Source organism: Gracilinanus agilis, chromosome 3 (assembly GCF_016433145.1).
Source record: "Gracilinanus agilis isolate LMUSP501 chromosome 3, AgileGrace, whole genome shotgun sequence".
Lineage (NCBI taxonomy): Eukaryota > Metazoa > Chordata > Mammalia > Didelphimorphia > Didelphidae > Gracilinanus > Gracilinanus agilis.
In genome coordinates, this window is record NC_058132.1 from 415,114,230 (window position 1) to 415,139,455 (window position 25,226).

The 25,226-nt window shown below is 38.0% G+C and overlaps 1 protein-coding gene across 1 annotated transcript in view; it reads right to left on the minus strand.

Annotated features, from left to right (window-relative positions):
- Nucleotides 1-7,254, minus strand: part of NDUFV3 (NADH:ubiquinone oxidoreductase subunit V3) — a 28,133-nt gene extending 20,879 nt beyond the window's left edge. The window contains exons 1-2 of the mRNA XM_044666888.1: nt 7,099-7,254; nt 5,966-6,086 (exon numbers count right to left, since the gene is read on the minus strand). Coding sequence (XP_044522823.1) covers nt 5,966-6,086; nt 7,099-7,146 — 169 coding nt within the window. The 5' untranslated portion in view covers nt 7,147-7,254. The remainder of the gene's footprint in view (nt 1-5,965; nt 6,087-7,098) is intronic.
- Nucleotides 7,255-25,226: the final 17,972 nt, after the last annotated feature.

The following is a 25,226-nucleotide window of genomic DNA, read 5'->3' on the forward strand; positions in this document are numbered from 1 at the left end:
CCCTGGTCAATAAAGCATACTCAAAAAATTAAAAGATAATTTATTAGTTTTAATAAACACCAGGGCAGCAAGCAGTTCTGTGGCCTGCAAACTACCTTTTTCAAATTGTACACAGCTTATATAGAGAAGTAAACAACTTCCAAATAAGGGCAAAAAATGCTTATTGGTACAAATATAAAGAATTAGGTTTTATATAAAGCCCAGTTAAATTGCTCATTGGCGATGGGAGGGAGAAAGGGAGGGAAAAAATATGAATCATGTAGCCACGGAAAAATATTCTGAATTAAATAAATAAAATTTTTAAAGAACTAGGTTTTATGTCACCTCAGCTTTTCTTCATGTTCAAGTGCACGCACAAGGGTATTTCCAGACTATCACTGTAGTGCAGATTAGCTGTGCAGGTACCCAAAGGTAATGCAAAAGCTTGCCTAAGCTGCAAACTCCTTGAAATTAGAACACACCAAAGTGAAGCCAATGACTCCACAAGGAAATAAAAAATATTAATATAAGGTCAAAAGATGAGGGAAAAATAGGAGAAAACATAAAATACCTCAGAGTAAAAATAACTGACTAGAAAATAGATTGAGAAAAAAGAATTTAAGAATCAACTGAATGCTTTGACCCAATAGAGGGTCTAGACATCCTATTTCAAGAAAATCTTGAAAACTGCTGCCCAAATTAGAGGACAAATGAGAAATGGGAAAAATTCACCAGCCATCTCCTGAAAGAAACCTCAAAATAAAAACTGCCAGGAATATAATAAAATAGTCATGGATTGAGAGCCAGGCCTAGAGACTTCCCAGCTGTGTAACCCTGGGCAAGTCACTTAATCCCCATTGCCTACCCTTACCACTCTTCTGTCTTGGAGCCAATACACAGTATTGGCTCCAAGACGGAAGGTAGGGGTTTAAAAAAAAAATAACATAGCCAAAACCCAGAGTTTCAGGTTAAAGAAAAAAATACTACAAGCGACCAGATAGAAAATATTCAATTACTAGGGAACCACAGTAAGAACTCTAACAAAATTGAGAACTTGGAATACAATATTCTAAAATAACAAAGGATGCTGCTTATAGCCATGAGTAACTTGCCTAGCAAAACCTAGCAAAAAAAAAAAAAAAAAGAAAGAAAGAAAAAAGAAAAAAGGAATTAATACACTAGGATTGGAGAAAGGGAGAGGGAAAAGAGAGAAAATCATATATACACAAATGGAGAGTACAATTAAATATCTATACAGGACAAGTAGGTGGTACAGTAGTTAAAGCACCAGGCCTGGAAGTTAGGAGGACTTTTCCTGTGACCTTGGGCAAGTCACTTAACTGTTTGCCTACCCCTCGCCCTTCCATCTTAAAGAGCTGTCACCAAAGCAGAAAAGGTTTTCTAAAAAGACTATACAGGGGGCAGCTGGGTAGCTCAGTGGATTGAGAGTCAGGCCTAGAGACAGGAGGTTCTAGGTTCAAACCCGGCCTCAGCCACTTCCCAGCTGTGTGACCCTGGGCAAGTCACTTGACCCCCATTTGCCCACCCTTACCAATCTTCCACCTATGAGACAATACACCGAAGTACAAGGGTTTAAAAAAAAAAAAAGTCTATACAACAAGGAGGCATGAATTAGTGGAGGATGGGCAACACTTGAACTTCACTCTTACAGGAAGGAAAGAACACAGACTATACTTTCTGCCTGTCTGTCTCTTTTCTCTCAGAATTATATCTCAATTAAAGGGAAAAAGGAGGGAAAGGGGATAAAGGAAAGGGGCAGCAGGAGTAAAGTTGGAACAGATTAAGGCTGGGATGGTGAACCAATGCATACATGCCAAAAGGGCAAGCCTGCAGTTACTCACCAGTTTGGTATTAGGAAAGCCAGAGAGAGAGGGACTGGGGGGGAGGGACAGGAAGGGAAAGGAAACCTGTTCTCCTCCGGCCAGGAGCCCCTCAAAGAAATAAGGATCTCCCATCAGGGTCCATCGAGTCAATGTAAATGGCAAAGCCTTACATTGATCCCTATTGTCTGAAAAATCAGACCACAGGATGGATGGATACCCAATTAGACCACTCTGTGTGTCTCTCTACTGATTAATACTTTTTATTATTAAAATTACTACAATCTATATTTTTAGGATAGCCTCAAGTTTTGGAGTATAGATATATAATTTCTTTATAAAAATCCATTTATAGAACTTTCTTATAGAATTCCCTTGTATACTCTATAATCAATCGGCATTTAATGAGTTAATAACTATACACAGTAAAATAACAGGAGCTGCTTCAATCTCTCTCAGAGCTTGAAGGCCACAGCATAGCAAAATAAAAATGCCTTTTTGCCTCAGTCCTTTCTCACACTGAATTTAACTCTATGAAACCAAAATATTCTTACACTTTACTACTTTCTCATGTTAGACTTCTCCCTCTGCATTTGGGGATTCTCACACTCTAATCCACTTTTGAAATATGTTGAAATAAAACTTAGATAACATAAGGTCTTGGTAGCCTTGGGGACTATTTAGACTAGGTATATAGGTAGAAATTATTTTGCGTGCCAAAATTTTATGTAACCAAGTATAATCTTGATTTTCTTTTCTTTGTTTTGAATTTGAAAGGTAAATTTTCCCATCATTTGTGTGACTGTGAGAGAAAGACCTAAAATAAAGATTCTACAGGAAGTAGAACAGAACAGCTTCTGGGAAATCCACTGTGTCTCTAACTCTCTTCTTTCTCACCTAAACCATACACCTTTTCCAGACCCCTGGAGCTGCTGCCTGTCTTCTAGCATCCTCCCCCTCTCCATGCACCTGAGGATATTCCTAATTTCATAAGCACCTCTGCTCAGCAGTCCAATGGGAGTGCTTCCTCCCTCGCCCGTCTGGGATAAGGTACTGGGGTAGGGGCACAGCAATCGGTCTCTGGGGGGACGTGGCACTGGGAGGGGGAGACAGGGACCATAACACAAGCACAGCACTAGGTCTGGGAGCGTGGGGGCTGGGCCTGGCATTCCATCTCCAAAAGGTTCACCATCAATGGATTAAGGGATGATTTATTCAGAAGCTAAACTTTTAAAGAGGAGTCAGAAAACAAAAGAAAGGGAAAGGTATAAGACAATAAGATGGGGGAGTAACATACATTTAGCAATAATAACTTTGTGAATGTGAATAGGATATAGTCATCCATCAAACAGAAAAGGGTAGCTGAATGGATTAGAAACCAAAATATTTCTAAATAATATGTGGTCTGCAAGAAAAAAGACTTGAAACAGAAAGATATCAGAGTTAAAATATGGGGCTGGAGCAAAATCTATGCCCTCTCTGTATCAATTATGATCTCAGAAAAAGCAAAACACAAACAGACCTAATTAAAAGAGATAAGGAAAATAAATGTTTTGCTAAAATATATCAGAGATTATGAATTAACAAGATGTTAAATACACCAAATAGCATATAAATTCTTAAGTGAAAGTTAGTAGCTTATATGGAGAAAGACACTTGCACTATAATGCTGAGACATTGAGGGATCACTCTCAGATTTAGATAAATCTAACAAAAAAAGAAATTATGTACTTGAATAGAATTTTAGAAAAGTTAGATGTGATAGACCTCTAGAGACTATGAAAACAGAATTTTCCAGAATGGTTCAAGAGAATTTTCTTTTTCAAAAAAGAAAGCAACAAGGTAATATCAAAATTTATGGCATAATTGGATTAAAAAAATGTGTGCAAAGTACTAGCTATTCCCAAAGAAATGAAGTGGGGGTGGGGGAGTTGAAGAACAGAGCTAGAATACAAATATGGCATAATGAAAGGACAATTAGAAGATAAGTAAAAGGCATGACTTTTCAAAATGCTAGCCAAGATAACTGTCTGAGCAGAGGCAGGTGGTCCAGTTCCCTAACATCTGCTCCAGAAAAAACTTGAAATTTGCATCAGAATAAAATTATACTGTTTCTACCTTTCAAAAATATGATTGGATAAATCCTATGCCCTCTACTTAAACAGTCACCACATCTTGGTACAAGCCACCTTCTCTCATTCCCTCACATGAAGACTATTGTCATAAGTATCCTTTTCTGGTATTTTTTCCTATTTCAAGTTTCTATTCACTACTACTCATCTTCCACTCAGCTGCCAAAGATTTCCTGAAAGGGCAGGTCTGATAAAATCACTAACCTTGTCTCTTCCTTGGTAAATTTCCATTGGCTCCTTTTTACCTCTATAATCAAATATAAAATACTCTTGTCATTTAAAGGCCTTTTAACTTGGTTTCTTTGCTTACCTTTCCATATTCTTCAACCTTACTTCCCTCTCAATATTCTTTACAATATAGTTATTTGATGTTCCTCACAAACACTCTATCTCTGAACTTCATGCCTTTTCACTTGTTTTTCATGCCAAGAATGCTCTATCTGCTGTCCCCATTTAGGTTCCCTGCTTCCTTTAATATTTTTACTTACTTTTTAAAAAAATCCTTACCTTCTGTCTTGGAATCAATACTGGGTATTGGTTCTACTGCAGAAGAGCAGTATGGGCTAGGGAATGGGGGGTTAAGTGACTTGTCCAGGGTCACACAGCTAGGAAGTAGCTGAGGCCAGATTTGAACCTAGGGCCTCCCATCTCTAGGCCTGGCTCTCAAATCCACTGAGCTACCCAGTTGTCCCCTTCCTTTAATATTTAGCTCAAATTATACCTTCCTTCAGGTGACCCATTTTTTCTTGTCTCCTCTACTTTAATGTGCCTTTCCTCCAAGAGTAACTTCTTGAAGGCTACTCTGTATCCTGTTTTTAAATAGTCTTTTGCACATTATTCCCCCCCATTAGAATATAAATTCCTTAAAAGCAGGGACCATGTTTTTTGTTGTTTTTTTTTTGGCCCATCTTCCTCCTGACCCATAATAATGTCATGGAATTACTAACTTTAATCCGAGTAACAAAGAAAATGAAGACTCCTAATTTAATACTATTTTAAAATTATTAAATGTGAAATATTCAGGGTAATACAGCAACTTATATAAACTAATAGTGCAGAGTGATATTTGCGGAATTCAGGCAAACAATGTGAGGGGGGGCTTAAACTGAGAGATCAGAGAATTGTTATCAAAGTTGTTACTAATATTGCCTTCTTTAGTCTGAGGGGAAACATACCTTCTACTCATCAGAAGAAAGGTGATACCTTTGCAGAATACATAACTATGGCCAGTATTGTTGACTTGTTTTGCCTACTAATTAGTTAGAAGAGGGGGGAAAGCAGGGGAAAAGGTGAGTTCGTGGGTAGTAATAAACATTAAATAAAAGCAAAGTTGTGTTTTATTCACTGAAATTAATTTATATTCATTTGTAAATGCTAGTGGTATTGATGATTTTCAATAAAAATTTGACATTTTAAAAAAGAGATCAAGTTAAATGGACTCTGCCCAATAGTCCTCATGCTTTGGCTGATGATTTCTTATGGAGAAAGTCATTGAAAAAAAAAAGAGGAAATCAAAGAAAGCAATATGAAAAGGTAAATTGAAATTACAGTTGAAGGATCTAAGAATTGTTATGAGACCAAAAAATGAATCACAAGTCAATCTTATCCTTACACTATAGAAGCACTTATAGAATATTATATAAATTAAGGAAAATGAGGTTTGAAAGAAATAAACATTTCAAGATTAGATGAAAAAGCAAGGTAACCACAGGCTTACTTCATAGTCATTTAAGATTCCTTTATAAATGATGGCATAACATTTACATTATGTAGTGATATACTGGTATAAATTACACTTAGAATACATAGAAATAACTCAGAACAGTGCTAAAAGCTGAGTGGAAGAGCAGTATATTGCTGACTTCTACTAGTTTAAATCTCGGTTACAGATTTTATCTAACTTGTGCAATATACAGAAAATGAAGATTCACAATTTAATTATTATTTTATGTATCACATAATGACATAATTGTACTTTGTAAAATCTCCCTTTTATTACCATAAAAATCTTACTTTGTGGTGGCTGTTGCATTTTGGACTTCTTTTGTTTTCCCTTTTCACTGCCTTCTGATTTTGTAGAGAAAAAAACTGCTGAAGCAAATTCTCGAAGCCCCCATGCTTTTAGCTGCATGGTCTGAAAAAAGAATAGATATTTCTTTATAGAACTTTGGTCAATTAATTTCATTCTGTTGTTTTATACTCAGAACATAAGGAAGAACTTATCTTCTTACTGACAAAAATCTAAGACTTAACTGCAAAATGCTAATGCTTCTTTCTGTTTTAAAACTTTAAGTGAATTAGAAATAAAACAACTAACAGTGACTTTTATAAACAGAAAGAAAATATGAATTACACTACTTTTCAGGAAGAAATGTCTTCCAATGGTTCAAAAAAATACCTTTAGGCTCTTGTTCTGTAAAAATTTACAAGCTCTAAACCAAATTATTTTGTGATTTGACACCTCTTAGATTTTATTCCTTTTCCTCTCCTTTATTAACAAATAATTTTATATGTATACCTATGAATACAAATTTTGTTGACACAAATATTCACATTTTATAGAAGACTCTTGAGCAAACACAATCTTCTTTCTTACTGGCTTGTGTAAAAATGTGTGGTTGCCAAAGACTGACTTGGTATACTGCTTGACTAAGGGAAATAGTAAACTGACAATCAGGAAACATACCCTAGCAACCTTGGGTAAAATGACTTAATCAAAACTTATTTCAGTTTTCTCTTGATAAACGGAAGATGGAAGGTATTTTAGGTAACCTAAATCATTAGCAAATTGGACAAATATTATGCCCGTACATCATACAAACCTCCAGTGATTAAAGAGGTTGTAATATAGGAAGGGACATTTTTGACCTTGCTCTGGCTAAGCAGAATTCATTTTTCCTTTTAATAGGCCAAAATACACGTCAAAGTCTAAAGTGACAGCCCGTACGCTAGAGGGCGGCCTTCAGCACATGCGCACAAGAACTAAAAAAAAAAAACCACTCCCTCTCCCATCCCCCTCCAGGTCCGACCCACCCCGACAGTTGGAGAAGTTAAGGCTCCAGGGGATCCCAGAGGATTCCGTAACAGAGCTACCCTCGGAGCCTCTAACCAACCTCTCTTCCTAAACAAGCTCTTCCCGACCTTACCTTCACCACCGCCTCTCGGCCCAGTCGCAAGGTAGAAGGAAAGGCCATGGCAGTAGAGTTGGGGGGCACTCCAGGAGAAGAAAACGCGTCCAGAGGACTTCGACTGGGCGCCCCCCCCCCGCCCCGGAGCTACAGCCCGAGCTGCCTTCCCCTCGCCTAGGTGCAGGCACAACTGGCCAATCCTAAAACGAGGGCGGGGCTAGAGCCTGCTTGTCTTCCTCCCACCCCCAACCCTGAGTGGTTGCGTCACAGCTCAGGGCCCTTGTGATCCTCAAGCCCCACCCCCAGTCACTCCCGCGGACTTGAGTCACCCAAATAATCCCTACCCCTCCCCTTGAAAGTCGAACTGGTCACCTTTACCGCGTAAGGGGTGACACCACTGGGCCTGGTTTTGATTTGTGCCAAGGACACGAGTAGCACAAGTCTCTGAAATCAGTCTCATTGATATAAAACGAAGGTAAAATTAAGTGACACCTTTGGCCGCATCCTACCTTATGCGGGGGGCAGTGGGAGTAAATTCAAGTGAGTTAATGTGTAAAGTATTTTGGGGAACCTTAAAATGCTATATGAACATAACTTCAAATTTTTGTGGTCTTTTTCTACACACCTCCCCTCCCCCAAACCCCAGCCTCCAAAACCAAACGAACTGGAGAATTCCACTTATCCAGTAAACTTTTTATGACTTAAATTGTCCAGATGAACAGGCAGAATTCCTTCTTCCCCACCCCAGCTCCACCTCATCTAGAGGAGAGCTTTGTGTCATTTTTGGTCATTTGATCCACGATTTCATCTGTTGTGAATGCATACTACCTCTATTGATACAGAACTCCCATTTTTCTTCACTTTTCAATGCCATACTATAACTCTTTGGAACATAATTCTCAAAGCTCTGGTGGACGCCTCTGATTCGTTTATGAATACCAACTAACACCCAAGATGGAAGAGTTTTTTTTAATTTACGTTTTTAATTATTTAAATTTTAAGTTTTATTGATACCTTTTAAAAAATTTACATCAAAGTCAGTTACAGATATATTTCTCTGTCCCTACTCCAACTAGTAATCCTTCCATTTTAAGAAAAACTAATGAAAAAGCAAAACCATCCAACACAATGAAGTCATCTGATCAGAAAAGTGCAATTCTGTATAGCCTAGTCTTGCCTTATCTCCAAATAAAGGGAGACATGCATTTCTCTCTGGATGTTTTGTTCAGCTTTGTTTTAGTCTTCTTTTCCTTTACATTATAATAGTTGTGGATTTTGTCCCTGTTCTGTTTGTTTAACTTTATAAGTTAATAGAAGTTCATAAAAATGTATGGTTCTCCAAATTTCTCATATTTATAGTTTCTTACAGCATATTATTCCTTTACATTCATGTATTACAATTTTTTTAAACATTGCTCAATCAATGTGTCTACCACTTTATTTCCAGTTCATTGCTAACAAAAAAAGTGCTGCTTATGATCATTTTGGTATATATGCAGAATTTCTGCTTTTTGGATTATGTAAAAGCAGGAGGAATCTGATAAAAAAATTAGTCATTTTTTCTCACAACTCAAAATCGTTTTCCGTGAATGTATTAATGTACCTGCCCTCCTGTAACTCCTTCTCACATGAACTATTTTCCATCTTTCATCATCATTGTCATTTTTCTGGGCATGATGTGATACCTTAGAGTTGTTTTAATTTGTATATCAGTGCATTGGACTCTCATGTAATTGATGGTAGTTGTCATCTTTTGAAAACCATTCTAATATTTTGGTTGTTTTCTATTAGTCTTCTGTATTTGTGTTAGTTCCCTATATCTTGGCTATCAGGCCTTTATCAAAGGTATTTGATTTTTAAAATTCCCCTAATTCATTTTCTCTGCAAATCAGTCTTAAAGGGTTATCTAAAGCACCAAGGAAATTGACTTCAGGGTCATATGGTCAGTATATGTCAAAGGCAAGATAACTTGAATGCAGGTGTTCTTGGTTTCAAGGCCAGATTTTTTATTTCATGCTGCCAGTTTTTAATTTCATGTCGTTGAAAGTGTTTTTTTTTCTTTTGTAATTTCTTCTTTACTTTGTTTCTCTGTCCTAGTTATAGTTTTGAAAGATATATATACTTCTATGCTCCTGTATCTTTTTGTGATATAACATTTTCTGTAGGGCACCTGGGGTAATGGGCAGAATTCTGGCCTTGAATTTAGAACTATGGCTATGTAACCCTGGGCCAGTTAACTTCTCAGTGCTTTAGATAGCTTTCTTTCTAAGACTTAAGTTTCAGAAGAGGTGCTGGAGTTTCTTTTCCTGGGAATTTCCTATATCAGTGAAATCAAAGGTCTAATCCTTAGCTTTATCTCTATGACTTTTTTATATTTCCTTTGTATATCCCCTTGATATTTGGGGGTTCCACATTTGGTGGCTTTGGTTATTTGTGGATTGGCCATGGATAATTAAATGGGAATTTTCAAAGATTAGCAGTATATGGCAAAAAAATTGTAGACAATGAGTATAAGCAAAGAAAACTTTTAAGAATGTAGTGTCATAAATGCATACATACTGTATATTATTAATCTCTTTATCATTTACTACTATAAGCATACAAACATTAATTTATTATTAACAGCTAAATTTTATTAAAGGATTGTTTGCTAAAGAGCTATGGGCTACTAACTCTTTAGAAATGGCTCTTATGAGAGTTAAAGGACTTGCTAGAAATGACATAATTTGTTAGGACAAGTAAAGCAAAAAGCCCTGGATGATACAGGAGCTTTTGGTGATGGTACTGTTGATGTGGAATCTAGAGATCCCAAACTTGTGGCCTAGTGAGATCTGAGAAACCCCAAGTTTTAGAAATAGCTTGTAGGTTGGAGACCCCCAAAGCTAGTGCTTATTCCCTGTTCCATGTTCCCATGAGAATTCACCCTGAAGGGGATCCCAGACTAGCAGTTGCAGACTGAATAATGGACCCTGGGATAAATGCTTAATACCCTTTTGCCTTAGGTAGTCTTCCCCATGGTATCAGAGACCCTTTCCCAGGAAGACACTCCTGGGCAGGAACCATCCTTTAGTATCCATTGTGTAAGCAGCCCCTTCCCTTATACCCTAGCCTCTGGCTAGGATTCCTTTCCCAAGCTTGATTGTTTCCTGTCAGTATAATGTCAATCATCTTTCCCAGCCCCTGGATCTTCCCAAATGGTATATAAGTTCCCCAATTTCTTTTGTTCCTTGGAGTCCTCATCTAGCATGGTGGCACTCCTAGGGGGTCAGGGATCAGAGCAAGTAGAGTTCACTCTGCATAAGGCAGAGCTCTGTTTTAGAGGCCTAATCAGTCCTGTTCCCCCTTTCCCTTGATTAAAGAGTGGCTTTATCACTATTTAATAGTTCTGTGTTTTTTTCTAAGTTAACAGTACTTAATCTCAGCCTCAGAGAGTAAAGCTGGATCCCACTCTATCCCTTCAAGTTCTCTAAAAACTCCTTTGAAGCTGTCTTGTTGCCAGGCCAACCAACAAAGGTCAGTAACTGGTTTGAGTTTTATAAACAAAGAATTTACTTGAAGTAATCAAACAACAAGAGAAACTGAGAGGAGGGAAGAGGGTTTTAGGAATCCCTAAATGAAGTCTAATCTTAACTCAAAGTATATAATCTAACAGCTTCAGAATGTTGATAACTGAGCTAAGCCAGAAAGGCTTATTGGCCTTATTTGGCCTGCTTTGGTGGACACTGCTTGCCTATAGACAAATTATATTGCAGCTTGATTGAAGATATTTAGATGGATAAATCTTCTGTAATAATTTGATGGATGCTGATAAATTGACTCTAATGTTCAGTAGTGATCCTGTAACTTTCAGGTATGCTGGTTGATACTTGGCTAGATCAATAAATTTTGGAGAGAAAGGTTTGACCCCAACCATCCTGGATCCCCGGCTCCAGAATGAGTCAGTGGGTCCAGTTTCTCTCTCCCTTATATAGGGCACAGCCCAACTGACAATTGGTCTCATGCCCTAGCATGGCATCAGGAATCTCCCAAGACTCCAAATGTCCAACTGGAAACCCTGCCCAAAGACATGGCTTCTTGCAAAACTTAACTTACATGGCTCCCTCAAAATGCATATTCAAACATCTCTAAAGTAGCACTCACACCTATAAGATTGGCTAATATGACAGAAAAAGGGGGAAAAAATGGAGGGAATGTGGGAAAATTGGACTAATGCCCTGCTGGTGGAGTTGTGAACTGATTCTAGAGAGCAATTTGGAATTGTGCCCAAAGGGCTTAAAACCATGCAAACCCTTCCAACCAGCAATACTACTGCAAGGTCTGTATCCCAAAGAGATTTTTTAAAGGATTTGTTTGTATAAAAATGTTTATAGCAACCCTTTTTGTGATGGCAAAAAATTGGAAACCAAGGGGATGTCTGTCAGTTGGAGAATGGCTGAACAAGATGTGGTATATGATTTCAATGGATTACCACTGAGAAATGATGAGAATGATGATTTCAGAAAAGCCTGGAAAAATCTATATGAACTGATGCAAAATTATATAAGCAGCAGAAACAGAAAAACATAGTACACAGTAATAGTAATATTTTCTGATGAGCATTTTTGAATGACAGCTATTCTTAGCAATATAATGAACCAAGACAATCCTCAGGGACTCATGATGAAAAACACCATTCAGCTCCAGAAAAAGAATTGATGGAATCTGATTGCAGGTCAAGACACACTATATTTCACTTTATTGCTTGTCTTTGATTTGTTTGTTCGAGTTCTCTTCCACAAAATTACCAATATGGAATGGTGTTTTACACTATTACACATGTTAAATCTATATCAGATTGCTTGGCTTCTTAGGGTGAAGCTGTCCAGCAGCTCCACGAAGATTCCTAGTGGGTTGGACACTTAGAAAGGGGAACCAAGGACTGAGTGAAAATGGGTAGTGGGTTAAAAATTAATGGAAAGAGAACATAAGGTGAGAATAAAAACACGCAGACATAGAAAGTTTTGGGATAAGGTAGACGGACAGCGAGTAAGCTCTGGTGGTGGAGAGCTTAGATGGTTCAGGGCTCTGATGGTCAAGAGCTTCTTTCTCAACAGTCATATAGCTACTTTTATTGGGGTTACAACCGTATATGGGGGGAAGGGGAGAGCCAAGTGGTCTGATACATATGTAATCATCAGGAGATACAAACTGTTGGAACCTGAAATAACAGGTAGAGCAAACATCTAGATCAAGAATCCATGAGGCCTAAGGTCTTGATACAAATGCTGATTGATTGAAGTTAAGGCTAGGGGACTGAGATAACTGACCAGTCTTCCAGAGTGTAGCCTTAGGGAAGGGCTAGGAGTTTGGCAAGATTGAGGTTCAGTTTAACTCAAGGTTACAGAAATCAATCAAAAGCAATACAAGAGTCATTTTTTGAGCACTCTTAAAATAATATCAAGATTAATGTATACCTGGATTGCTACATAGGTAGGGAAAGTGGGGAAGGCAGGAAGGGGATCCTCAAACCCCCAAAGGTTAAAAGTGTTTTTTCATGTAATTGAGAGGGAAAATTTATTTTTTTTCATGGAAATGCCTCCCTCTTTATCTCTCTTCCATCCAGATCTAGTGATTTTCTCCAGTAATGATCATTGTATCTTGTGTTTTTTGTAGAAGAAAATCTATAAACTCTAAAACAGTTGCTGTATCTCTCTATATCTGTGGCTGGGAAGACTATAGCATATGAAATACCTTTGTTATAATAACTAAGAAATGAGTTTTCGAAAACATACCAAGAGATTCTGGAAAGTAATTTTAGCAAATTTCAGAGACATTTAAAGATAAGCTTGTCTTCAGAGGACCATTTTGATAAATATCTAGCTAAAAATGCAAGGATTAAGAAAATATGACTTTGGAATATATGTATACATATCCATAGGCAGTTATTTAATAATCATAATACTTTGAAGTTATAGATCAGTCATAACAAGTCTTTATTTCTCTCCAATGATGATTGTCTCTACACTTCTGTTAGGATTGCTATCCACTAGTGTTCCCTGTTCCTCCCCAAGTTAAGCTACATTTCTCCTCAAATTCTTCCTCACAAAACATCAACACTCTGTCCCCTGGGTCTGAATAGACAAGGGGGCTAAGGTTCAAACTATAGCTTCCTAAAATTTTAGGCATGGTAGGTATTATGCAAATTCTATGAATTGTGTTAAAACATGTTTTGGAAGCAAAAAAAATTCTTAAATTGGCATTCTATAATATTCTATATATGCTATTAACCTTGCTAGGAGATTTGAGTATTATTTTATTCAAGTTCCTTGGCATTTTCCAGTGTTTGAATATTCACTATCAGCTATAGTTCTCTGTAAATAAATATTAACTTAAAATTATTTTAATCATTATTTTTTTATTATAATAAGAAATTTACACATAAGTTTTCCAAAGTTATATGATTTCATGTTGTTTCCTTCCCTTCTTTCCTCTCCCCTCCCAGAATTGACAAGCAATTCAAACTCAGTTATACATATATTATCACACAAAATTTATTTCCATAATATTTTTAAATAAAATTTTTAGATATCAATGAGTAAAGAATATTAATGTTGGAAGAAATGTAAATTAGTCATTTGGTTGCTGGATATGTTTTAAGTCATTGTCACAATATATTCACAGTAATCACAAACCATGTATTTATTTTTATATGGGGACTTTTTGTACAGAAAACTTATGAAATTTTTAGTATAATACTATCACAAAAAAAGATGATTCCTTGTTTACTATTATGGTCACTCATTATTTTTAATATAATTTTGAAAAATATTTTTCAAATGATTGAGTAATCATTATTATTTTTAAAAAGAAATTTTTAATGAAGAAATACAGGATAACATGATTTGAAAATTCCCAGGAATTCCCAGAATTCCAGTTTCTTCCTTCTCTGAACCCAATTGAATAGTTGTCAGGAATTTGTAAACACTAACAGTTGTCCTTTAGCTTGGGAATGGCCACCCTGATTTGAAAACGCACCATAATCTTAACTCCTAACTCTGACATTTTCCTTTTTCCTAATCCATTTTTACTCCTTTCCACTTAGGTCTTGTTCATCCTTCATTTTGAAGATATCAGTGACATAATGAGGGTGATGTCTTGACTTGCAAGTGAATAGGATATAAGTGAGGCAGGGTTGCACAGTCAGCATCCTCATTGAAGTTCAAATACAAGTCAGGATGAATGGTCATGACCCAGGATGAAGTGGAAGTCATCTTCAGTGGTTGAAAAAGTTCTAAGTGCTACTCTTTATTCATATCTGAGGAACAGACAATGAAATGTAGAGATGCTGCACATTTAGGCTACATTTGTACCTTATAAAAGGTGAGTCCTTCTCTACTAGCAGCAATACAATGATCCAGGACAATTCTGAGGGACTTATAATGAGAAAGAACTGAGCCAGAGGGCCTGAACCTGGGTGGTTTGGGCAAAGGCCTAAAGGAATCTCTGAAGCCTGATTGTCAGTGATTTTCATAGACAGTTGAGAGGGAACTTTGAACTAACACGTTATAGAATTTTTCCTGGAGCTGTCAGTCAAGTAAACAGCTAGGAGCTATCTGTTCAGTACTACAGTCACATTGACTTGTGACAGAGGGCTATCAATCAAAACTATCAGCTGCTGTCCAGTGTTGAAGTAAGATCTTTAGTAGAGGCTTGCTTTTTCATAGTGGCTTCGAATTATTCAGAACCATTCTTGTTTAAAGTGTTGTTCCCACATTATTCTTGTATGACTGCTAACATGTTGCAAGGACTAATGGAAGTTGTCTATGGTTATTTGCTGATGATACCTTATATATTGTTTATTGTTGTTCTGGAATTTGTGTATGGCTTGTTAAATTGAGATATGATAAGACCAGTAATGAGATTGACAATACAAACATACCTGTTGCTTTGTTGGGTTTTGCTATTGTATATAAATATAAATGGATTTTTATTGTGATTTTCTATAAGATCAAGATGGTTTTTACAATGGTATTCAGGGACTCTGAAATGAAGCAGATGATGGTATTATTGCAACAGAAGATTGATAATATGGAAACATATTATGCTACTGTTAATGGAAAAGGTATTGATAATGGTCAGTGACCCACTAGGCTAGAAAGAGAAACTAAGGTTTTGCATACAACACCTGCTTCATTGTTTCCTTTGAGGGTACTGCCTATTGTGACTCCAGACAGGGGGATTATTCATCTGAGATTCCATAAGAAGTTTTCATCAGCAGAATTAGACTCCATAAAAAAGAGATCCTCTAGATATTATAACGAGCTCCATAAGGTGATCAAGGAGTTCAAGAGGGTGATAAAGATCTTTGACTTGGATTTTGCTGACTTCTTTCTTCTAATGGAAGAACTTTTAACTAGAAGAGAGAGGGAGCAATTTATTGATCAAACTGGAATAATGATGCTTTCACACCATGGCCAGAAAATTATGAGGAGCTTGATTTAAATTCGGTTCATAATTATAGAGTATTAAAGCAAGCTAGAGAGTCTGTTCTGGAGGTAATGAAGAGAAATGCTAGACGACCTGTGTTATAATGGTAATTTGAGGAAAGGTGTTTGGGATAAGGGAATTGAAAAGGAGGATGTTGGAGACTTGGTAAGTGGATAAACTAGGCTACAGGTAGGCTGGGATTAAAGGAGATTCAAGGTATAAAAGGACTGAAGTCAGGAGTATAACACAGAAGGGAAACAGAGATCTTTTTGGGAGAAGAGAAGTTAAACTAAAACAGACTAACACAGCAGGTTTACAGACTGGGACTTAGACTTAAACACAAGCTGAGGGAAATAGACTAAACTGAAATTAACAAACAGGCTTTAGTTAATTTCACAGGAAGGGACCTATTTTGAAGTAATACCTTCCTTTCAAGATGGATGCCCCAGCTACCCTCTGAGCCCAGAGTATGTTGTCTCTTTCCCTCTTCTCCCCTCTTGATAACTAACAGACAAATTACACTAAATAGGACTATTGAAACACAAAGGGTTTATTTGTTTGAAGGATGTTGGTTAGGAAGGTGGATTAAAGGAAAGCCCTATCAGTTATCTCAGGAACCTCAGGTGGGGGAAGGGAAGTAAAGATGAATCTGAGTAAGGACCTGCCTTATTCAGTTTTACAAAATGCTATCTAAAAGAAAATAAATGATGATTTGATTAAATTATAAATAATGCTGTCAATTAGATAACTCTTCACAGATTTAACTCCTCTCTAATTTCTCTCCTTATAAACTCCACAGCCACTAAGGTAAGGGAGGGAAGGCAGGGTGGTATTAGGAAAGGAAGATATAAAGGGTCTATCTAAAATAATAATTTCTTAAGTAAATATATTAATGCTAGGCTAAATTTCAATATTGAAGCTAGATAATCCAAGAGCTCGATCATTGACTTCCTCCCTCCATGGAAGATCCAGTCAACTGCCTCTCCTCAAGATTCTAAAAGCCCAACTGATTTTGGAACTCAGCCAAAGCTAGAAAAACTATAACCCCCAATTCTGTATACTAAACCTGATGCATGGTCAAAATTTGAATGCATAAAGCAAGATATTGGGGAGTCACCATTGGCATTTCTTGATAAATTGATGGATGCAGCCAAGCTGTAATTGGGTCTCATGCTATCTAAAGAGACAATTTCACATATCGGGAGGTTATTTGTTAAGAATGCTTGTTCTGCATAAGACAATTCATTCATTTATTTATTTGTTTGTTTTATTTAGAATGTTTTCCCATAGTTACATGGTTCATGTTATTCCCAGCCGACACACAATTCCACTAGGACCCATTTCCATATTATTGATAGTTGCACTAGGGTGATTGTTTAGCATCTACATCCCCAATAATATCCTCATCAACCCATTGCATAAGACATTTTTTTTTTTTTACATTTTTAAACCCTTAACTTCTGTGTATTGGCTCCTTGGTGGAAGAGTGGTAAGGGTGGGCAATGGGGTCAAGTGACTTGCCCAGGGTCACACAACTGGGAAGTGTCTGAGGCCAGATTTGAACCTAGGACCTCCCGTCTCTAGGCCTGACTCTCAATCCACTGAGCTACCCAGCTGCCCCATAAGACAATTTTTAAAAAATAGCTGGTCCAAAAGACTCAGGATCACACCAGGAACTCAGTAGATCACAGCAAGTAGCAGGTAAGCAGGTGGGATGGGAGATTAAAGTAGTACAGAAAATAGCCAGTCTTCTCCAGGCCAAACCAGAGAAAGACAGCTCAACCCTCCAGGTAACTGTCTGAAACTACTTTTTCCATTCTAGAATTCTCTCCCTGTTAAGTCTCATGCCTCTGCCCTCTGCAAACTTACTTAAACCCTCTCTTCCTTATAACAACATCCAAAGAAAGAACTATGAGAGTAGAAACACAGAAGAAAAACAACTGTTTGATCACATGGGTTGATGGGGATGTAGATTCTAAATGATCACCCTAATGCAAATATCAATAATATGGAAATAGATCTTGATCAATGACACATGTAAAACCCAGTGGAATTGTGCATTGGCTATGGGAGGGGGGGTGGGAGGAGGGGAGAGAAAGAGCATGAATCATGTAACCATGGAAAAATATAAATTAATTAAAAAAATTTTTAAGACTAAAAAAAAAAAAGATAAGCCAAAAAAATATTTCAACCAAAGCCACTATTCAATCTTAATCTTAAAAACATACTCCAAATAAGCCACATATTTACTTGTAAAGAATAAAATAAAATAAAATAAAAGGTGAGTCCTTTTCACCTGTAGTTGCTTGAATTCTTCTCAGTCAGATAAAGGAAGTAAGCCTTTAAGTAGTTCATTTGTATGGGAAAGAAGCTCAGTTACAAAGAAAATTAACTTGCCCCCTGGGCATAAATTGTCTTAGAGCCTAAGGGGGAAGGATACTTTCTCACCAAAAGGCATTGCCACCTGATCCATTCAACTGAAAGCATGAAAATATTTGTTGGAGAATGATACAGATTGTGTGGCCAGGGCAGTGAAAATAGCAATTGTAGGTATTAAGGTTCCTAGATTTATTGAGGGTCTGGGGGATTGCCTCCTATTTTTATAAACTCTCTGCCTTCCTCAGAATGTTCCTCCCCTGGGTTTTACTGGGTGTTCCAGGCTAGAACCCAGGAAAATGGGTGAGGAGATGTAGTAGCCAGAAAATAGAGACTCATAGTTCATAGCTTGACAACACTATGCTCTGATGAGCAGGGTAACTACCAGAGACTCATAGCTCATAACTTGGCTCATAACTTGACAGCACCATGCTCTGTCAAACAGTACCACTACTCCCTGGACAGAGTAGTCCTAACTCCTAACCTGGAACCCTGAACAGTAAGGTTTCCATGGTACCTGGAGATATCAACACTCAGCACTCCCACTAAGGAATGTTTAGCTATTGTCAAGCTCCAGGACACCTGTACCTGTCTCCCAGGCCCTGAAATAAATATATTCCCTTCTCTGAATGCACCACTTGGGACTCTCTTGCTGATGTCCCCCAGCATGCACTGGTAATAAAGCTTTCTCCTGTTTTGATTGCATTGTCTCATGTGTTCCTTTGGTGGTCACCCATTCAAACCCTAACAGAGGTAAGTACCTTTTCAGGTGGAGGTGTGTTTTAAGGGTCTACACATCATAAGGTGAACTTTAGAGCACAAAAAGAAAAAGGTTTTTGGAAATTTCCCTTAAATGCAAAGACCTCCCCCACCCCCCTACAGTGTGCATGTGTTATGTTCCTTCTTGTGTCCTATTTAACAACACCTGTTAACCATCCAGATTACCCCTTCACTGAGGTTGTATCTTACACCCATTAAATGGCAAAGATGACAAAAAAGAAAATGACAAATGTTAGAGGGGTTAAGGGAAAATAGGCATCCCTATACACTGTTAGAGTGAATTGGAACCAGCCTAAATTATGCAAACCCTGGATCTAGTTATGCCAATACTATTCTTAAACCCTTAAAGAGATTAAAGAAAGAAAAAAATTATAGCAGCTATATTTCTAATGGCAGAACTAGAAACTGGAGGAAGGAGGGAACCAATGAGTAATAGTTAAATCCAGATATTATCTGTACTACTACTGTGCCATTAAAAAAAAAAAGCAACAAAATGGCCAATTTCAATAGTCTATAAACATTAAGGACCTACTTTAGACCAGGCTACACTGGGTATACTGATACATATAAAAACAAAGCCCCTTCAAGGAGGTCACAATCTAATTGTTATGGGGGAGGGGAACCCCTGGGTTCAAGAAGGAGACTTTTCTCAAGAATGAGAGGACTCAGAAACTTAGCTTAAAAGTAAAAAGAAAGATTTATTAGTAAGATAGGATTAATGGCCAGCAAGACAGCATGAGTGGAATAACCCTGGGGGGTTGCTCTTCAAGACCCTGCACAGCAGCATGAGTGGAACAACTATAGGAGTTGCTCCCCCAATGCTTCAGTTAAGGGGTTTTTATATTCTTTACAATAGAGTGTATGTGAGGTTATGTATGTGACTCTGGAGTACTAGGCACTCAGGTATTTGGTGGGGTTAGGGGTCTGCCTAAGACCTTCAGGGCCTAGGCTATCAAGATGTGGCCTGGAGGTATAGCTCTCTATCTCAACCTAAAGGACATCCAAGGATAATAGTAATCTCAGGGTCTTATTGTGCTTGGGTGGAGTCACAAGGACAGGAAGGGGGAAGGGAATTTCCCTGTTTACAGATTGTCTGAGTTAAGGGGTACAGTGTCCATGAAGGCCAACATGGACAAAGGGGTACAATACTATGTCATAAGCAGATTTGACAATTCATAAGGGGAAGCTGATGTTAACTTAGAAAAAACACAGAACTATTAAATAGTCATAAAGCCACTCTTTCATCAAGGGAAAGGGGGAACAGGGCTGATTAGGCCTCTAAAACAGAGCTCCACCTTATGCAGAGTGAACTCTACTTGCTCTGATCCCTGACCCCCTGGGAGTGCTACCATGCTAGATGAGGACTCCAAGGAACAAAAGAAATTGGGGAACTTATATACCATTTGGGAAGATCCAGGGGCTGGGAAAGATGATTGACATTATACTGACAGGAAACAATCAAGCTTGGGAAAGGAATCCTAGCCAGAGGCTAGGGTATAAGGGAAGGGGCTGCTTACAATGGATACTAAAGGATGGTTCCTGCCCAGGTGTGTCTTCCTGGGAAAGGGTCTCTGATACCATGGGGAAGGCTACCTAAGACAAAAGGGTATTTAGCATTTACCCTAGGGTCCATTATTCAGTCTGCAACTGCTAGTTTGGAATTCCCTTCAGGGTGGATTCTCATGGGAACAGGGAAAAGGGAATAAGCACAAACTTTGGGGGTCTCCAACCTACAAGTTATTTCTAAAACTTGGGGTTCCTCAGATCTCACTAGGCCACAAGTTTGGGATCTCTAGATTCCATGTTGACACTGAAAAAGGGAAAGAGAAGATAGCTGGTTGTGGACATGATTGAGAGTTGCAGAAAACTCCAAAAGTAGTGTAACTGGAAATGGTATGAAAGAAACTTATGCTGAGCCCCCTCTTTAAAAAGAGGCTCTGGAGTCTTTGGAACACTATTCAGAGGAAACTAGGAAGAATTCTGTAAACTGATGACGAGTGAAATAAACAGAACCAGGAGAAAATTTCATAAAGTTAAAACATAAGGCTCATAGCTTATAATTTTTTTTAAATTATGAACTTAACACTAAAAAAGAACTTTTCTATTCACAAAGCAAGATATAATGTGAGTATTCTATATGAAACTGCGACTCCATTTTATACTGCTCGCATATTATAAAAGTATATAATACATTCTACATGTTCCTTTCAAAACTACCCTGATTGTGCTTCCTTCTAAAACATTCTATTCTCTCCTGAGCATTTTAATCTTCTCTCCTACAAATTAAAAAAAAGAAAAAAAAACCCTACTAACAGACATAGACATTCAGAATTAAAATTAGATTGCTAAGGATGTGGAGATAGAGATGGAAAAGTCAAGGACTTATGCTGGACATTGGGAAGATAACAAAATAGGATGAACAATTTTCATTTGACTACAATTTTATTATAATCAGATTGCTGGGTCTTGGAAAAAGTCAAGGAAGGCAGGTGGCAAAAATGAGAAAGGAGAGCTTTCCAGGTATGGAGGACAACTAGAGAAAATTCCAAGAGCTGAGAGATAGAATATCTTGTTTGAGGAACTGCAATTTCCTTTGTTCTTTGGAGTTGTCATCTAGCACAGTGTCACTCCCAGGAGGTCAGGGAGCAGAGAGAAGCAGTGTTCAATTCTTGGACTCTGCACAAGGCGCAGCTCTGCAAAAGAGGCCAAGTAGCCCTGTTCCCCCTTTCCCTTGATTAAAGAGTGGCTTTATGACTATTTAATAGTTCTGTGATTTTTCTAAGTTAACAAATGGAGGCCCCAGCGAGATCCGATGTCCCAGCAGCCTGAGCTGACCTGCTAACAAGGACTCGAAGACGTGAGGTACCCACACAGCCCATTTGGGGTTGAGTCAGAAGTCCGCTTAGCGGAGGGGCCAGGCAAGTGGCTCTCGGAACAAAGGACTTGGTCGTACATATTTGGAAGTGACCCACTCTTTAATTAAGGGGGGTTTTAGGCGACGGTCCGTGGATCTACGGAGAGTCGCAGAACCAGAACCAGCCCGGGGGTGTCTGGAAAAATGGGGAACAGTAAAGCTGTGGCCCCAGGAGGTGGAAGTAAACAGCAGTCCGAAGAACCACCTACCAATACATCAGCAAGATATATGTTTTCAAAGTATGGGCCTAATGCATGCAAATATCTAGATAAATGGCAAACAGCAACAAAGTCAAATCCCAAGGTAAGCTGGCCAAAATGGAGTCTAGTTCAACCCACTACAAGCTCCGAGTGTGACTAGGTTTTAGGGTGTGTGTGTGTTGTCACATGTGAAAGTGGGTGAAGCATGTCTGGAGTAGAAAAGCAAGGAGAGTAGTTCAGAGGTGTGAATGGCAGGCTGAAAGCTTTGAATGGGAAGCTGAGCTGGAGTGGGGGAGCCTGAAGGTACATTTAAGCCGATTAAATGGAGAAAGCTGCTTCATGAACTGAAAAGCCAAGGTTTAAGGGTTTAAAGTTTAAATGCTTGTAAATTTTTGCAAAAGAGCTTCTCACAGAAGCTTAAAGAACTTAAGTTCTGGAGTTCTCATTTCTTTGAGGTTTTGCTTATATTGTATTTGTGCTGTGCTTTAAAAAGGATCCACTAATAACCTTAATGCTTGTGGTTTAAATGTCTAAAGTTGTGTTAACAGTTAAGTTCTCCCAAAAGCTACAGAGACAGGAGTTGGTGATCTGGATATGAGGATATCCAGCAAAAGGCAAAATTGCAGGTCCAGAAATTCCTAACTTTAAAATTCTAACCTTTTCTTCCCAGTTTTGGTATAATGTGTGAAATATTGTATACCAATTGCACTTAATGTATTAATAATGTGGGTAATGAGATGCATTTATTCTAGATCTTAACTTTGTTATTTGAGTGCTGTAAGTTCACATTTTTTTTCAAGCTGTTATTTGTTTCCAGAGAGCGAGGTTTTTCTGATTAGCGTGTGTTCCGAAGTAAAGACAGTTCATGTTTGGTCATTGTGTCATTGTAAAATGACAAGACATGGTTGAGGAAAGGCTTTGCTTTGAATGGGAAGGAAACTGAAGGATTTTAAACTGACCAACAATTTTTCTCTGAAGGAGCCGCTTTAAAGGAAGGCTTTTGAGGCCAGGCTGAGAGAAATGTAATTTGGATCCCAGGACAGAGATAGAAGGGAATTGGATAGGTATTTGGATTTAAAAGTAATTTTTAGATTTTCCTTAGTAATCCAAAGTTTTGGGTTGAGAGAAGTTTATGGGTTTTAAAAGGTATCATGAACTATAGCCTGATTTTGGGGAGTTTTTAAGGTAAATTTCCAGAGTACAACCATTACAATGTTAGGGTTCAAAATGGGTGGCCTCCAGAGGAACACACGAGACAATGCAATCAAAGCAGGAGAAAGCTTTATTGCCAGTACGCACTGGGGAAACTCAGCAAAGAGAGTCCCAAAGCATGCATTCAGAAGAGGGAATATATATGTTTCTAGGATATAGGTGCCTTTGTCTTAGGGTGAGCTAATAGTTAAACAGAGGGAGTAGGGGATGCTTTCAGGTGCCACAGGATATGATTCTTAATCTTCAAGGTTGTTCCGTTTAGGAGTTGTGTCCCTGGACTGTCAGCCAGGAGTTGTGTCCCTGGAACCTTGAGTCAGAGAGATAACTGGCCTGCTTGGGTAGTGTCCCTGGAACTTTGAGTCAGAGAGATAACTGACCCGCTTGGGCATGACGTTATCCAAAACCCCCTGCTTAATTGCCAAATTTAGCTTTTTGGCCATAATATTCTTATAAGCTATAATATTTCTATAAGCTTTTTGCTATAACAACAATAGATAAGTCTTAGTTTTAAAAAGACCAGGGAATCCTGGTTCCTATAGGTAATTGGGTTTTCCTTTTTGAGTGGAAAGAACTAATCCGATTTGGCATTTATTTATGTTGTGAGCATTATTTTTCTGACAGATGATCATTGGCACATGACCGATATTAGAGAAAGGAATTCCCCATCTGGGAAAATTCTTAAGAAACTTCTAGGAATGCCCTGCATTTTGCCACCCCAGTTCTGGAGTGTGGGTGAAGTGATTAAAACTTATTAAGGTCAAGTTTGCCATATGGCTTGTTAAAGGGATTTTATTCACAACCCCTGGAGCACTTTTATCTCAAGACTAGGAACCAGCTAGGTACTTAGGAGCCAAAAGTATGGACAAGACTCAGAATCCGAACCTGAAAAATTCTCTGAAGAAGACACCTATGAGAAATCCAAAGGAGCCCCAAGATGACACTGGAACCGATAAGTATCACCTTTCTTAATTGCTTTCATTTGGCCTTTCAAATTTCTGCAACAGTCAAAAACTTGACCATTTTCGTATATTTACCCTGAGCAAAATCCCTTTTATAAGGAGAGAACCTAGAAGGAAGAGAGCTATACCCCAAATTTAGCTAAAGCAGGTAAAGTTTAAAATAGTAGCATTTTGCTTTGTTAAGAGGCTTGAAATAATATCTGTTAGATTTGAGAATTCACAGCAGAGATTCCAGAGTGCTAGTTCAGTATTACAGAACATGTTTGTCTCAAAGTAGTATCAGAAGAATCCAGGAAAGAAATGGTGGAGCCTAGAAATTTGTTAATAAGCAAAGAAAATTTATTTTAAACCCTGAGCATGGTTAGAGGGAATTGCCATCTAAGGGCAAATTGTATGGGAAGATAATTGGGAAAAGAAATGCTATGGACGACAATTGGTTATGGATGCAGTTACAAGGCAAATGGAAGGGCTGAGAAATGGCTAAGTTACGACTGATTGCCGATCATTACCAACTTATGCATGGCATAAATATTCCAAATTATGGGAGCCTTTCTCTCATTTTAAGTTACTTCCCACCTTTCTCCTGTTATAGCAATTTTCTGTAAACATATGATGAAGGAGCCTTAGAAAGGCAAGGCCTAGAATATGGAAATTGTGAAGGCAAATAGAAAGTTTTAGCCATGGTGAATGAGGTTAGCAGATTAGAGGTCCCTTTTCCTAAAAGGAGGAAGAATTTAGGTTATAAGGAAAATCTGGCAAAATATTAGGGTCAAAAAGGAGGGAAGCAATACACATAAATAGTAGATTCTAAGCAGTATTTTTAATAAACAGGGTTCAGATAGAACACTGACTTTCTCTCCCCAGTACCAGTAAAGTTATTCATCTTGAAGCCTAAAGGCAGGAAACAATGAGATAAGGAAATTTTTGTGCCTAGGAATGCTACAGAAATAGCCTGTACACTAAGCCTAAGTTCAATGATAAGTGAGCCTTTATTGCCAATAAGAGAATAGATAAAAATCTGGGACTCCTCTTTTGACCCCTTTTGTGATCCTTGTGATTTCTTCTTGAAAAGTATTACTGAAAAGCTTTAAGTTCCTATCAAACCTGAATTTAAAGGGTTAACACTGTTAACACAGCAAGGAATGCTGCTGCCTGTTATAGCTAAGGCCAAGATACTCCCCAACTTGGCTTTCTGATAAGAACCTAGTCAAAATTCAGCCTTGGCCTTGGTCTATTCTG